We start from the raw sequence: 16,526 nt of genomic DNA, 5'->3' as shown, positions 1-16,526 counted from the left end.
CACTGTACACTTATGACTGTGTAGCCACATCAGACACCACCTCCATTGTCAAGTTTGCTGACGACGCTGTTGTTGTGGGCCTGATCTCCGACAACATCGAGACGGCCTACCTGGAGGAGATTAGGAACCTGGAGACCTGGTGCCAGGAGAATTCAATTCAATTCAATTCAATTTTATTTATATAGCGCCAAATCACAACAAAAGTCGCCTCAAGGCGCTTCATAGATACAGAGAAAAACCCAACAATCATATGACCCCCTATGAGCAAGCACTTTGGCGACAGTGGGAAGGAAAAACTCCCTTTTAACAGGAAGAAACCTCCGGCAGAACCAGGCTCAGGGAGGGGCGGCCATCTGCTGCGACCGGTTGGGGTGAGAGAAGGAAGACAGGATAAAAGACATGCTGTGGAAGAGAGACAGAGGTTAATAACAGATATGATTCAACACAGAGAGGTCTGTTAACACATAGTGAGCGAGAAAGGTGACTGGAAAGGAAAAACTCAATGCATCATGGGAATCCCCCGGCAGCCTACATCTATTGCAGCATAACTAAGGGAGGATTCAGGGTCACCTGGTCCAGCCCTAACTATATGCTTTAGCAAAAAGGAAAGTTTTAAGCCTAATCTTAAAAGTAGAGATAGTGTCTGTCTCCCGAATCCAAACTGGAAGCTGGTTCCACAGAAGAGGGGCCTGAAAACTGAAGGCTCTCCCTCCCATTCTACTTTTAAATACTCAACAAGGAACAACAAGTAGGCCTGCAGAGCGGGAGCGAAGTGCTCTAATAGGGTGATATGGTACTACAAGGTCATTAAGATAAGATGGGGCCTGATTATTTAAGACCTTGTATGTGAGGAGCAGGATTTTGAATTCAATTCTGGATTTAACAGGAAGCCATTGAAGGGAAGCCAAAACAGGAGAAATATGCTCTCTCTTTCTAGTCCCTGTCAGTACTCTTGCTGCAGCATTTTGGATTAGCTGAAGGCTTTTCAGTGAGTTTTTTGGACATCCTGATAATAATGAATTGCAGTAGTCCAGCCTGGAAGTAATAAATGCATGAACTAGTTTTTCAGCGTCACTCTGAGACAGGATATTTCTAATTTTAGAGATGTTGCGCAAATGGAAGAACGCAGTCTTACATATTTGTTTAATATGTGCGTTGAAGGACATATCCTGGTCAAAAATGACTCCAAGGTTCCTCACAGTGTTACTGGAGGCCAAGGTAATGCCATCCAGAGTAAGAATCTGGTTAGATACCATATTTCTAAGCTTTTCAGCGCAGAGTACAATGACCTCAGTTTTATCTGAATTAAGGAGCAGAAAGTTAGTGGCCATCCAAGTCTTTATGTCTTTAAGACATTCCTGCAGTTTAACTAATTGGTGTGTGTTATCTGGCTTCATGGACAGATAGAGCTGGGTATCATCTGCATAGCAGTGAAAATGTATGCTATGTCTTCTAATGATGCTGCCTAGGGGAAGCATGTATAATGTAAACAGAATTGGTCCTAGCACTGAACCCTGTGGAACTCCATAATTAACCTCAGTGTGTGAAGAGGACTCTCCATTTACATGCACAAATTGGAGTCTATTAGATAGATATGATACAAACCACTGCAGTGCAATACCTGTAATACCTACAGCATGTTCTAATCGCTCTAATAGGATATTATGGTCAACAGTATCGAATGCTGCACTAAGGTCAAGAAGGACAAGCACAGAGATGAGTCCACTGCCAGACGCCATAAAAAGATCATTTGTAACCTTCACTAAAGCTGTTTCTGTGCTGTGATGAGCTCTGAAACCTGACTGAAACTCTTCAAATAAACCATTCCTCTGCAGATGATCTGTTAGCTGTTTGACAACTACTCTTTCAAGGATTTTTGATATGAAAGGAAGGTTGGAGATTGGCCTATAATTAGCTAAGACTGCTGGGTCTAGAGATGGCTTTTTGAGTAAAGGTTTAACTGCAGCCACCTTGAAGGCCTGTGGTACATAGCCGATTATTAGAGATAGGTTGATCATATATAAGATCGAAGAATTAATCAATGGCAGGACTTCTTTGAGCAGTTTTGTAGGAATGGGGTCTAAAAGACACGTTGATGGTTTGGAGGAAGTAATTATTGAAGTTAACTCAGAAAGATCGATTGGAGAAAAAGAGTCTAACTTAACATCAATGGTAGTAAGAGTAGCTGTAGATAATATTACATCTGTGGGATGATTATTGGTAATTTTTTCTCTAATGATAAAAATTTTATTTGTGAAGAAGTTCATGAAGTCATCACTAGTTAACGTTAAAGGGATGTTTGGCTCAAAATAGCTCTGACTTTTTGTCAGCCTGGCTACAGTGCTGAAGAGAAACCTGGGGTTGTTCTTATTTTCTTCAATCAGTGAAGAATCAGAATAACCTCCTCCTAAACATCAGCAAGACTAAGGAGCTGATCGTGGACTTCACCACAAAGCAGGCGAGGAATTACAAACCCCTCATCATCAGTGGCACGCCAGTGGAGAGAGTGGACAGTGTCTGATACCTGGGTGTCCACATCACTCAGGACCTGTCATGGTCCTGCCACATCAACACCCTGGTTAAGAAAGCCCGTCAGCGTCTCTTCTTCCTCAGAAGACTTAGAGACTTCCATCTGCCACTGAAGGTGCTCAAGAACTTCTACTGCTGCACCATTGAGAGCGTCCTGACGGCAAACATCTGCACCTGGTTTGGGAACAGCACCAAGCAGGATAGACGAGATCTGCAAAGAGTGGTGCGCTCAGCCGAACGCATCATTCAATCAGAGCTCCCTGACCTGCTGTCCATCTACACCAAGCGGTGCAAGTCCAAAGCTAGGAAGATTATGATGGACCTCTCCCATCCCAACAATGGACTCTTCTCACTGTTGAGGTCTGGGAAGCGCTTCCGCTCCCTTAAGGCCAAAACAGAGAGAATGAGGAGGAGCTTCTTCCCCCAGTCTATTCGGGCCCTGAACCAGGTGTAGGACTGGACTCTCCCACACACATCACTATAAGACTGGACTCTCACACACATCACATCACCACACGCACCACCACACATTTCCTATAATCCTATAATTCCTATTATTTATAATCTTTATAATCTCTTTCTGCTATTTGCACATTTTTTACTGTAAATTCCTAAGTTAATTTGTAAATTTTGTAGTAACCTGTAAATTGTAAATACTGTAAAACTTTTTTTTTTTCTGTCATTTAATGGTCGGGCATTGTACAGCTACAAGCATTTCACCCCCATGTCATACTGTGTATGGTTGTGTGTGTGTGACAAATAAAATTTGAATTTGAATTTACTGTAGTGCTGCAGTGAGGCAGCAGCTTTTTTTTTTTAGTATACTGCTGAAAAAATTGAGGGAAAACTCGACCGTCTCAATATAACAGGGTCATTGAAACTGATATCAACTGAATCAGTCCAGTTACAAAGCATAAGCTGCTGTTATTCACTCTCGCCTGCTTTGATGTAAATGGAAGTGACAGATAGATATCTGTGAAGTTTGACATTGAAGTTCATATACTGTGACCGAGTCTTACATTTTTTTGAGAAGTGTACAATTGGATTATCGTGACCCACATAATAATAATAATAATAAGGAAGTTTACTATTTCATCAACAATAACTACTGTTTGTTTTACTTTCCACTTACTTTCAATAACCTGTCTAAATATGAAACCCTGATCATCTTTATGAGTACATATATATTCATCTCCAAATACAAAAATCAATATGCAAACAGAAGTGGTGAGAATCTATTTTATTCAGGAAACTCTTATTCAATCTAATGTATATCCATGAAAAATATAAAGAAATCAAAATGATTAAAAAAGTAACCACACTGGCAAACTTTTCAACTTTTTCCATCTAAATCATTTACATACAAAAATGAGTTACGGATAAATCTTCAGACAAAACAAATGGAAGTTCCCACTATAGTGTGGATGGCATTAGTTCTTTACTCTACCGAGGTGGAAAGCCTCTATGTGGCCCTCCCCTACCCCTGAACCCTCCCCTGTCTCCACGGAAATTTGGTCGGTTTCTTTCTCGACCTCTGTCTCCCCCTCTTCCAGCATTTGGCCCACCACGCCCCCCTCTGGGTGCTCCGCCACCACGGTCCGACTTAAGTTTAACAGGGGGAGACTTGGGCCGGAGCCTCTCTATTTCTTCAGTGCAGCCAGACAGATGGCAGTTAGGTAAACCAAAATGTGCAGCGTAGGTTTCTGGGTTAAAGTTGGTGTTTGTCAAAGTAGGACCCACTGTCAGCCAGCCTAGAATGAGAGTGGAAAAAAAGAAACAATATGTGTAATGACAAACAAGAACAAAAGACAGAGAAATTGAATTGAAAATAAGTAAATAAAATGTTGTTGTCAACTAATTTTAAGTCAACATACTTTCCAAAGAAAAGCACATATCCATCGTACCTGGTCTGATGGTAGAGTCTCTTCCAAACAGGTGCAACCTCCTGCGGCCCAAACAGAAGTGCTCAATGATGTGGAAGATCTCCACAGGCTTCTCTACATTTCCCATCTCAGGCTCTTCAGTGATGATCAAGTCAATGTCTACATTGGCATGGATGAAGTCTCCATCAGTACTCCTACGCACTGTTCCTTTGATTCCCATTAGGCAGTGTTCCTGGAAGGATCGTGTTGTTTGTCATCATGCATCATACTATATAATTAGTCCCACAATTTACATCAATAATATACCAAATTTGTGTGTGTGTGTGTGTGTGTGTGTGTGCGTGCGCGCGCGCGCCCGGAAAATACCTTGGTTCTTTGGAATACTGCTTTTGGATCCAGTGCTTTGGTCTTTCCTGGGTTATTCTTGTTGGTCTTAATCCAGCAGATATCCTCACACCTCCTAAAGCCCCACTTCCTCAAACACTGAAAAAGAAGAAATAAACGGTAGGTATTATGACATCCCAATGTATTGTACAGACTGAACAAGCATTGTATTTAAAGCTGTTTAACTGAAAATAAATAAATAACATTTACTGTAGGCTAGGTCAATGGGTAACTCGTATATAATGTAAATTCAACTGCAAATCGTTATCTTTAAAAGAAAGCATATTTCTGAACTAATAATTAACTAATAATTGTCCTTATTGCTGTTTTAGAGAGGAGCGGTGCTTCAAAGGATAGTTGCAGATTTCTGTCAGAATCTGCAGATTATACAGTACAAATAAAATGTTCATGTTTCTCCAACATTGTCTTCCAAACAGTTTCACTGGATGGCCAGCAAGCGTTCGCAATGTCTTCTCCGGTGCTGATAATTGGCGTCTGTCTTGTGTCAGTGACATAGAAGACGGAGTCATGCAACATGACCGTCCAAAGAGCAGTCACTTTCTAAAACATCAGATATGTATCAGACTCAGTACCACATACGAAAGTGACCCTGATCGGATTTGAAAATATCGGATTTGTGCCGTTCACACTGTCATACCATGATCGGATATGGGTCGCGCTTTCGCCTGCAGTGTGAACGTAGCCTAAGAGGAATTTCCTCTTAACTTTGATACTATTCTGTGGCAATTTTATTTTTTAGAAAGTGCAAATGTTGAGGTTCAGACATTCATTCCAAATCATTTTATGCTTATGTCAACATGTGAACATATTTTTCTAAGGTCAGAACAGATCAGACTGTAAGTAATCTGTATTTAAAAACTGTAAAGCACATTTATGTCACAAGATTTATGTTGGTATGTGTTATATAATTTATTCTGAGTTTATTGGCAATCTGCGATGTCCGGCGATAACTTTCTCGGTCTTTACACTGATGACAGGGAACTGTTCCTTAGATAGAGAACAGCTGGATTGCAATTTAAGTGTTCGCCAAGACATTTCTACAGATTAAAGAATTCTAGGAAGTGTTCTGTTATCAACTCAATGAATGAGGAAACGAAACTGAGTCATACAGATTATTAAAACTGGGCAGGATAAGCTTGTTTTCTCTTTTCCAAAGACAACATACCAATATAAAGCACCTTGAGGCAACTGTTGTTATGATTTGGTGCTGTACATATACAATTGAATTGAATTGAATTAAATTGAATTCCTTCTCTCTTTCTTCCTGTACCTATCCTTCTAGATGGGAAAACCCACAGACCTCCCCTCATCTCTTGATTAACTCAGATTTTCCCTAAACCTGCTTTCTAGAACAGGATGCTGATATCAATAAATTTTCATTTCTCCAATTGTCAAAGAAAAATAACATTGACATAAACATTTTTAAGTTCAAAGCAAAAGTAGATATATTCTTCCCCTAAAACTCATAAGTCAGGCTTAGATTAATGTATCTCTATAAAATTATTACATAACCTAATTAATTAAAATTCACTTTTCTGATGTCTAACTCGGGGATAAGAAGCATACTGAATTAGGTTCTGAGCAACTGAAAATATGTCAATCTTTAATATGGCGAACCAGGAACCAGTAAATCAAATTATTATCTACTAAATTCTGGACAATTGTGGATTTTTCTGGCCACAACATTAAAACCACTAACAGGTAAAGTGTCTAAAATTGATCAACCTGTTACAATGAGAAATTTTGGCTCACTCCAGGACTGAATGCTTTTTTTAATTAATAAAAAATTGCGTTACCATCCTGCCCAGGTCCAATCCTTCACCAGAGCCACACCAGAGAAAGACAAAGGAACGTAGAGCAGATATCTCTTCTATCTCCAGTCTCATGAGCTATAATAGGAGAGTGAAGGGAATGGAAAGAGGAATAAGCGTAAATGAGAAGAACACTCCATGCTGAGTAAATAACTACTACTTACTCTTCTTTTCTAGCTCATAGGCTACCTTTGTATTTAAAAAAAACCCTGCAGGAGATAAAGCCATTCCTTTTTTTCCAGTCCTGTCTGGCAGCTTTTGCAATCAGAATTATGACACATTTTAACAGACTTTCACATCAGCAGATAAACAGTGCCATTTGGGATGCTGGCTGTTTTACAGGTCCAAACTGTTTGCTGTCCTTTGAGTCATGTTGCAAACCAACCCCTACCTCACCTTCACACATAAGATAACTTCTGCAGCTTATTTATTTTAGTTTTGTAGTGTTTTTTAAAAACAGTAAAAGTTTTCAGTATTCAATTACATGCTAGTCCAAATCAGTAAATGCAAACCAGACAGAAATAGTATACATACATCATCCCAGGTCCAGAAGCGTTCAGTGTGGCTTATGCCTGATTCTCTGTAGTATTCCTCTAGAGGAGGTTCAAGCAAAATCACATCGAATTTGCACTTCAAATCCTTCAGGTCAAAGTGCTCTGGGTCTGCCTGGAGGTACCTAAAAACACAGACAAACGTACCGAACTTGAAATGGTCAGTGACTACTTTACAGTGCATCTGGAACGTATTCACGGTGCTTCGCTTGTTCCATATCTTGTTATACACTTTTTACAGCTTTTTCCAAAATTGATTAAATTTATTTTTACCTCAAATTCAACAAACAATAAACCAGTGTCAAAGTAAAGAAAAAAAAAACTTTATTTGAAATTCTTGCAAAGTTAATAAAAATGTAAAACAAACAAACAAACAAAAATATAACATGCATATAAGTATATACAGCCTTCACTTAATACTTTGTTAAAACCTGCTTGGCAGCAATTACAGCCTCCAAGTAGGTTTTATTTTATGTATGAAGCTACAAGCTTGGTACATCTATTTTTGGGCAATTTCTCCCATTTGCTTTCATAGAACTTCTCTCAGGTTGATGTGCGACCAACCTATAAAACGTCCTAGTGGTTCCAAACTTCTTCCATTTGCAAACGATGGAGGCCATTGTGCTCATCGTGATCTTCAACCCTGTAGAAATGTTTATGTACCCTTCACCAGATCCTGTCTCAGATGTCTACAGACAATTTCATGGCTTGGTTTGTGCTCTGACATGACCTATCAACTATGGGACCTTATATAGACAGGTGTGCCTTTCCAAAGCATGTTCAATCAACTGAATTTAGAAAAAGTGGACTCCAATCTTTTGTAGAAACATTTGTAAGATGATCAGTGGAAAGAAGATGCACCAGAGCTCAAATTTAAATGTGTTAGCAAAAGCTGTAAATACTTCTGTAGATGTTATATTTTTGTTGTATTTTATTTTAATATATACATAAGAAAAACTTTTAAAAAATCAAATCAAATTAATGGATTTTGGGGTGAAAAATTAATTTTATCCCTTTTAAAATAAGGCTGTAACATGACAAAAGGCAGAATAAGTAAAGTGCTGTGAACACATTCCAGATGGACTGTAATTCAAGCATAAATTAATTGCACTCATCAGATAAACATTAGTATTCACTTAGCATACATGGGAGGGGTGTTGGTAGTGGCGATGAGTTCGTCCTTCAGTCTGATCAACTCTCGAAGTTTAGGGTATTCTTCAAATCGGTCGGCCAAGCCTTTACAACAGGCGACACAGAGGTCAGACTCACATACATGAATATAAAACAATCAAATAGCAAGCACACACTTACCAACATCTCTGATGAAGTTCTGTGGCCTATGCCCAGTGTCCACAAAATGCTGGCAGTAGTCATTGTGAGGATTCAATGACTGGGTACCCTGAGAATGAAAGAAAATTGCCATATAAAGACAAACAACATGTGAACCTGTGTTTTATCATACCTTTAATATGTGCCATTTTAAAATATTTAATATTTTTTTATAGCACATATTTTTCTTCATCCTGATTGGATGTAGATCATTGACAATCTTGTGCGTTTTGCACCGTCAAAGGCCCCTGAAGTAGCACCCAAAAGGCAGAGGAAGATGCTAACCATTGCACAAAAAGTTGGACTTCTGGACATGCTGAAGAAAGGCAGAAATTACCGTATTTTTCGGACTATAAGGCACACCAGATTATAAGATACATTAAGCAAAACAAAACAGTCAGATAAGTCAAACTTTACTCAACTCATTCTTCTTGCTTCCTCTACTTCCGTACCATTGATTCCTTAATGTTGACTTCTCTCGCAGCTGCTCTATTCCCATGTTCTGGACCCTGAACATGAACCCCTGAAAACAGGGTTCGATCTTTGGTTTCATTCTATAATACTGGACTTATTTTTCTATGAAGGTTTGAACTTTGAGAGTGTTTAAACAAGAGAAAAAAGTGTGAAAAGTTCACGCCTGTCTGAGAAAAGTGTATAAAGTGTGTAGTTAGGGGTTTTACAGCCTTAAAACATCTATAATAATTGTAAATAATAAAGCTGACTACTTGGCGGATTTCACTTATCGTGGGTTATTTTTAGAACGCAACTCCCGTGATAAACGACGGACCACTGTATTACAAAAATATAAAATTTATGGAACGTGAAAAAATGTGGAATCATATGTAAATATCAACACTTCACCGAGTTCTTTTGATTCTTCAGAGGCATCCAATGGAAGACAAAACACTGCTCAGTAGACCATTTAACACTTTATTACTTCTAGAAGGGAGATGCGTCCTGCATGACATGCTGCCGCGGATCTCAAAATGGCGGTGTGCCCCTAACAGTTTTATTACAGAAGCTCTCTCATTCTAGTCTAAACAACAGTGTCTCAGTAACTTTCCACTAGAGATGGTGCTCTCTTATGTGCATTTTCCCAGGCAAGCATGAGCGGGAGTCTGCAGCTTTCCACTCCCCAAGCACACATGGTCTAATGCCTTTATTTTTCAGGGCTGTGTCCACTTAATACTACACTATATAACTTTATAACACTTATTATTAATAAAAAGCATAGCATTATTGAGGCACTGCAAATTATTTAATTCCAACACATATTAGGAACAAACTGTGAAAACATGAATAATCCTGTTCATATATCCCTTGCTTGTCAGAGCTGATTTTTGTTTGTAACAGTGAGACTACTCACTGATTTTATTACACTCTTAAATCCTACTACTTATTCCTGCATCTTTTGTGATCTTACAAAGCTTCAAACGACGCGTCAACTATTAAATTAATCGTCGACAATTTTGATAGTCGACGTAATCGTGACTAGTTGACTAATTGGGGCAGCCCTAATTTAAATATAAGAGTACTCAAACAGCATAAATGTTTACAGTGCAAGTAGTATCGTGTTACAATAGAAACTGGCACTGAATGAATAATTTATTTAGTTAGGAAACATTCCACAGACTATCCTTAGTCCAAGTCAAATACTCATGCTGGCAAACAAAACTTTCACTTCTGGTTTGGCAACACCTGGGAGAATGAAACTTGTTTATCTTACATATGCTTGGCTGCTGATTACTTAAGAAGCAACTAAAAATGATATCGTTATAATTCTTCCTTCACTACTTCTTTTTTTCCGTTCTCTTTCAAGTTAACTCGTTGTCACATTGGTTGCACTAAATCTTCTGGGTAAAATCTAGGTTAGCATCACCAAAGCAATTTGAAAGGAAAAAAAAAAAATCAGTGCCTTTAAATTTAAAAATCTTTTACATATCATGTTACAGCACAGTGAAGTTTCCTGTTAGAAGCATGGCAGTGGCAGCTTGACAGTCATTTCAATTAGTTTTCTAGATTATTACATTTATTGTTTTTATGTTCAGTCTCAACTGTTACGAAGTTGATGTGCAGTTCATAAGTGCAATAAATATTTATATTGGAAAAGAAAATCGTGAGAGAATCGTAATCTCAATTCTAAGCAAAAAAATCATGATTCTCATTTTATACAAAATCGTGCAGCCCTAGTAAAAAACTATAACTTTAATCTCAGCTAAACCGATTTACTCAGGAACAAATAAAACACTGAAAAAACCGAACAATTTTTTAAGTTATCTAAGTGACTTATATATCATGTTTAACCTGAGTAGCAAAAGACAGCGGGGGGGTTGAAAACGATTTGCCGGGAGTTTGCTGTTCTCGCCGGCTCTAGTGAGCCTTGAACCCCGGCTAGCTATCGAGCTGGTGGATGACAGACATCTCCAAAAACGTCGGAGCGCTTTTGCAAATATGTGATGTCTTGATAAACCAAGCAGATATTTGAAGTTTGCACAGCTACATTCCCGCCTGAAAATAAGTTAAAAGTTTATTTTGTGACCCAGAAAGAGTAATAATAGTGATATTAAAACTAATTAGCTGCCGCCATTGATGGAATTGGCTGGGCCGCGCTATGAATCCTGGGATAGGTTGGGCCATGAAGGATACACCCAACCCATCCTTCAAATCTGGGGAAATGAAGGACGCATTTGTCGGCCGCAGTTACAGAAGTCGTCGAATTTGGACAGCCTTCGTCGCATTACTGTAACGTAACTGGCCTACAAATGCGGCCTCCGAAGGATGCGGCCTCTGAATTTGGACACAGCTACGATACCAGACACTGCTTCTTCTTCTTCTTCTGGGTTTAACGGCAGCTGGCATCCTTGTACATGCAGTGCTGCCATCTTCTGTTTCAGTCCGTTATTACACTCTTAAATACTATTACTTATTCCTGCGTCTTTTGGGATCTTACAAAGCTTCAAACGACGCGTCAACTATTAAATTAATCGTCGACGATTTTGATAGTTGACGTAATCGTGACTAGTTGACTAATTGGGGCAGCCCTAATTTAAATATAAGAGTACTCAAACAGCATAAATGTTTACAGTGCAAGTAGTATCGTGTTACAATAGAAACTGGCACTGAATTAATAATTTATTTAGTTAGGAAACATTCCACAGACTATCCTTAGTCCAAGTCAAATACTCATGCTGGCAAACAAAACTTTCACTTCTGGTTTGGCAACACCTGGGAGAATGAAACTTGTTTATCTTACATATGCTTGGCTGCTGATTACTTAAGAAGCAACTAAAAATGATATCGTTATAATTCTTCCTTCACTACTTCTTTTTTCTGTTCTCTTTCAAGTTAACTCGTTGTCACATTGGTTGCACTAAATCTTCTGGGTAAAATCTAGGTTAGCATCACCAAAGCAATTTGAAAGGAAAAAAAAAATCAGTGCCTTTAAATTTAAAAATCTTTTACATATCATGTTACAGCACAGTGAAGTTTCCTGTTAGAAGCATGGCAGTGGCAGCTCGACAGTCATTTCAATTAGTTTTCTAGATTATTACATTTATTGTTTTTATGTTCAGTCTCAACTGTTGCGAAGTTGATGTGCAGTTCATAAGTGCAATAAATATTTATATTGGAAAAGAAAATCGTGAGAGAATCGTAATCTCAATTCTAAGCAAAAAAATCATGATTCATTTTATACAAAATCGTGCAGCCCTAGTAAAAAGCTATAACTTTAATCTCAGCTAAACCGATTTACTCAGGAACAAATAAAACACTGAAAAAACCGAACAATAAAATTTTTAAGTTATCTAAGTGACTTATATATCATGTTTAACCTGAGTAGCAAAAGACAGCGGGGGGGTTGAAAACGATTTGCCGGGAGTTTGCTGTTCTCGCCGGCTCTAGTGAGCCTTGAACCCCGGCTAGCTATCGAGCTGGTGGATGACAGACATCTCCAAAAACGTCGGAGCGCTTTTGCAAATATGTGATGTCTTGATAAACCAAGCAGATATTTGAAGTTTGCACAGCTACATTCCCGCCTGAAAATAAGTTAAAAGTTTATTTTGTGACCCAGAAAGAGTAATAATAGTGATATTAAAACTAATTAGCTGCCGCCATTGATGGAATTGGCTGGGCCGCGCTATGAATCCTGGGATAGGTTGGGCCATGAAGGATACATCCAACCCATCCTTCAAATCTGGGGAAATGAAGGACGCATTTGTCGGCCGCAGTTACAGAAGTCGTCGAATTTGGACAGCCTTCGTCGCATTACTGTAACGTAACTGGCCTACAAATGCGGCCTCCGAAGGATGCGGCCTCTGAATTTGGACACAGCTACGATACCAGACGCTGCTTCTTCTTCTTCTTCTTCTGGGTTTAACGGCAGCTGGCATCCTTGTACATGCAGTGCTGCCATCTTCTGTTTCAGTCCGTTATTACACTCTTAAATACTATTACTTATTCCTGCGTCTTTTGGGATCTTACAAAGCTTCAAATGACGTGTCGACTATTAAATTAGTCGTCGACGATTTTGCTAGCCGCCGTAATCGTGACTTGTCGACTAATCGTGGTAGCCCTATTGTGCAGTAAGGTCAGATGCACTCCCTGGAAAAAGGTACACCATTTTTTCCTTGTGAAAATGCGACAAAATGTCATTGCTTGGAAGGAAGAAAAGAAAAAAAAACAGACATACGGGCAAGTTTGGCATTTGATGTCAAGGAAAATAATACACTTTGTAAACCATGTGGAACAACTCTCACTGGTAAAAACACAACAAACTTTAACACTTTATATTTTAGTCAACTGAATCAACTTTCAATTCATCCATCCATCCATTCGCTTCCGCTTATCCTTTTCAGGGTCGCGGGGGGCGCTGGAGCCTATCCCAGCTGTCATAGGGCGAGAGGCAGGGTACACCATGGACAGGTCGCCAGTCTGTCGCAGGGCCAACACACAGGGACAGACAACCATTCGCACTCACATTCACTCGCACATTCACACCTAGTGGCAATTTGGAACTTTCAATTCAGTCTACTAGAATTTTGTGATATTTGGTCAACTACAACTACACCAAAACCAAATCAAAATTTGCTGTCAAAATTAATAAGATGCCACACTAATGTGTGTGTGTGTGTGTGTGTGTGTGTGTGTGTGTGTGTGTGTGTGTGTGTGTGTGTGTGTGTATAAAATGCCCCAAAACAGACAAATGTAGACAGAGAGCAGTGACTGAGACATCCTGCTGCGTAATCTGTATCTCTAGGAAAGTCAAATTATAGTCCACTCAAAAATGTTCTTTTTCTCAAAGTTGCTGGATACTTTGTGTGGAAACAGGTTTTGCAAGTCCATATAAAAGTGACTGTGAATGTGAAGAAAGAATTTCCCAACCTTAAGAAAAGTACTTGAGTCCTTGTACACCTCTTCATATGGGTTGGTTTCATCTGGTTGCTGCACTTCCAGCTCATCCTAAAACACAAACAGCCCCACATATGCATGTGTGTACAAATTATGACTATGACTATAACTAAGACTAAGACAGACTATGACTATGGTTAGCAGACGAATGCAGCTGAATGTAATTGCAAAATAAAGCAAGAGAATGGTTAACTATATCGTCAACTATAACAAATACCACCACTGTTTAATATGAAGAAAAAGACTAAGACACAAACGTACAAAAAACATTAATCAGTTAGATGTTAATCAAAGAGTGAGATGGGACATTGTCAGCCAGCTAAATCTGTCCACATTTTCATATATTTGTTCTAATACATCTGAATTGATGCATTTTGCACTATATTAAAATACAACCCTAATTCCAAAAATGTTGGGGCACTTTGGGAAATGTAAATAAAAGCAGAATGCAATGATTTGCAAATCTTATAACCCATGTTTTATTTACTGCAGAAACTGAGAAAATGTACCATTTTAAGAAAAAAAATGCTCATTATGAATTTGATGGCAATAACACTTCCCAAAACCGCTGGAACAAGTCCATGTTTACAGACTTTGGGGCTGGAGCCTATCCCAGCTATCATATTTCACCAGCTCATTGCTGGCCTAACCATTTTGTTTAAATAAAATAGCAAAATGTCTCAATTTAAATATTTTACATGTTTTCTGTATTCTATTCGGTTCTATTGATTTGATTTATTAACACGCACAGCATGCAAACTTCTCTGAAATTGTGATTGTAAATCTATACTTCACCTTACAATTCATTAACTTCAGTTATAATCTGTTAAAACCTTTAATGGGTTGTAGTTTTAATAATACTTGAAAGTATTAAATGGAAAAATGAACTAATACTTCCACCTTTTTCATAAGTCATTTGTATTTACGTCATTATAGTCACGCAAAAGAACAAAGTCAAACTCTGGCTCAAAGACAACATTTACCAGACAAGATTTTAGTAGATTAGTTTTGTCCTCCAATCCAGTCCTTTACAAGCCTTTGTGTCCAAGTCACGCCACATTTCAAGGCACTCATGTATAGATGCTTGTAGAATAAGAGCCTTTATGTAATCACTAATGATGTCAGTGATAACTTTAACTATATTGTAAGAGAGACACTTTTGAACATAGCTTTGCTGTAGGCTCCACCACTTTATCACATATTACTTACTACTGCCTATGGCACAATGTTACAATACTTAACTCCTCCTAATGCATTCAGGCTTTTTAATTATGTTTTATTTATATAATGCCAAATCTCATAAACTCAACATTTATGTGGTTACACTCACCTTTTGCTCTTCCACATCCTCCTCTGTGTCCTCTCCTTCAGTCTGTGCTTTCCTTTTAGAAGAAGGGGCTGTGCTGTCATATGAAGCCCTGCAACAACAAATATACCTCAATATTTCAACATTTCCTAAGTCCCAAAGGAAGCATTTGGTACTGAAAAAATGACAACACAGAGCGCACAAGATGAAAAAAAAAAAAAAAAGTGTGCATGCAGTAAACCCAAAGAGAAAAATGCTTCTGAGCATTTCTGCAGTTTAGTAAACGGACTGGGACTCATAATGGTTCAGGGCAACTTGGGGGTTCAGTATGTTGTTAATGATGCTTTAACATGTGGCGTTGAGGAATGATCCGCCGACCTTCTGATGGGTGGATGCTCCTCTCTACCGCCTGAGCCACAGCCACCATCAACAGTACCAACACTACAGCTTACCTGCATGTTTCTCTAGTCTCCTCGATCTCTTTTAGTTCGTCTTTACTGTGTAGGACTGCTCCGATGCTGTCTGCGCTTTCAGCTCCCAGCTGTGGTAACGACAGAACAAGTAAATATAAAGGCCCTCCTGCTTGTGTTGTGTCAACCATACAGTGCCGACTATGAGGAAACATTTGCTTAATAAAACACCCCTTGGTGTTTTGTACTGCTGGTACGTGACTCCATAGCGTTATGGAGAATTGTAATGGGTCCTCAATGCGCTCAAATCTTTTTATTTAGGAGCAGACTCAATGTACGTGTAGTATTGAGTCTGCTCCTCTCGAGGGCGACCACTGTGAATGTTTGAAAGGGATAGGCAAGTTATCGGCACCCATGCATCGATGTGTTGGACGGAAAACTATATGAAAACCCATTTTGTATATAACACGCTTAGCTCCACGTTATTAATACAAATCCGTTAGGTATGTAGTTAAGTTGAGAGGCAGCTTGGGGGCTCGTTGTGTACTTGCCTGTTGAGCTAACAGCTGCCGCCTAAGTTTTTGTCTCTCGCGTATCTCTTGAAGACGACTGTTCATTGCGTCTCATATACTGTGTTCTGGCAAACTATTAAGTCCCCTTGGCCGCTGGTGTAAATAAAATATTTTCATATAACACTTACAGCTATCTGTAACAACAGTTAGCAACCGGCTAATGCAGGTTAACCGCTAAAAAAAAAAGGAAAAGTCGATAGATGCAATCGATTTCTACACCCGCACGCTCAGGCTCCATTTATTGCCCTTCCGCCGGTGGGGTTTGTTCAAAATGAAAGTCAAAGGCACATGTGTATTTGAATTTCGTTATAGCTCGTATACAGT

General features: G+C 39.0%; 1 protein-coding gene across 1 annotated transcript; it reads right to left on the bottom strand.

The window, feature by feature from the left end:
- Window positions 1–3,380: 3,380 nt before the first annotated feature.
- On the bottom strand, window positions 3,381–16,497 carry mettl14 (methyltransferase 14, N6-adenosine-methyltransferase non-catalytic subunit). The gene is made up of 11 exons (XM_085162448.1): window positions 16,182–16,497; window positions 15,673–15,761; window positions 15,245–15,332; window positions 13,888–13,965; window positions 8,491–8,578; window positions 8,325–8,415; window positions 7,163–7,304; window positions 6,614–6,706; window positions 4,779–4,895; window positions 4,434–4,644; window positions 3,381–4,280 (listed from the first exon to the last, which is right to left on the bottom strand). The coding sequence occupies exons 1-11, from the start codon at window positions 16,245–16,247 to the stop codon at window positions 3,973–3,975; spliced, it is 1,371 nt and encodes a 456-aa protein (XP_085018574.1). The 5' UTR covers window positions 16,248–16,497; the 3' UTR covers window positions 3,381–3,972.
- Between the last annotated feature and the right edge of the window lie 29 nt (window positions 16,498–16,526).

Source organism: Neolamprologus multifasciatus, chromosome 6 (assembly GCF_963576455.1).
Source record: "Neolamprologus multifasciatus chromosome 6, fNeoMul1.2, whole genome shotgun sequence".
Taxonomy (NCBI): Eukaryota; Metazoa; Chordata; class Actinopteri; order Cichliformes; family Cichlidae; genus Neolamprologus; species Neolamprologus multifasciatus.
The sequence above is the reverse complement of the archived record's forward strand: the minus strand, read 5'-3'. Positions and strand labels throughout refer to the sequence as shown.

Bases quoted from the DNA above. Each gene is read 5' to 3' on its own strand.
- mettl14 (XM_085162448.1), bottom strand. From the start codon at position 16,247: ATGAACAGTCGTCTTCAAGAGATACGCGAGAGACAAAAACTTAGGCGG. The intron at 15,762-16,181 runs GCAAGTACACAA...TCGTTACCACAG, and splicing joins GGCAGCTGTTAGCTCAACAG to CTGGGAGCTGAAAGCGCAGA. The intron at 4,645-4,778 runs GTATTTTCCGGG...CGATCCTTCCAG, and splicing joins CAGTATTCCAAAGAACCAAG to GAACACTGCCTAATGGGAAT.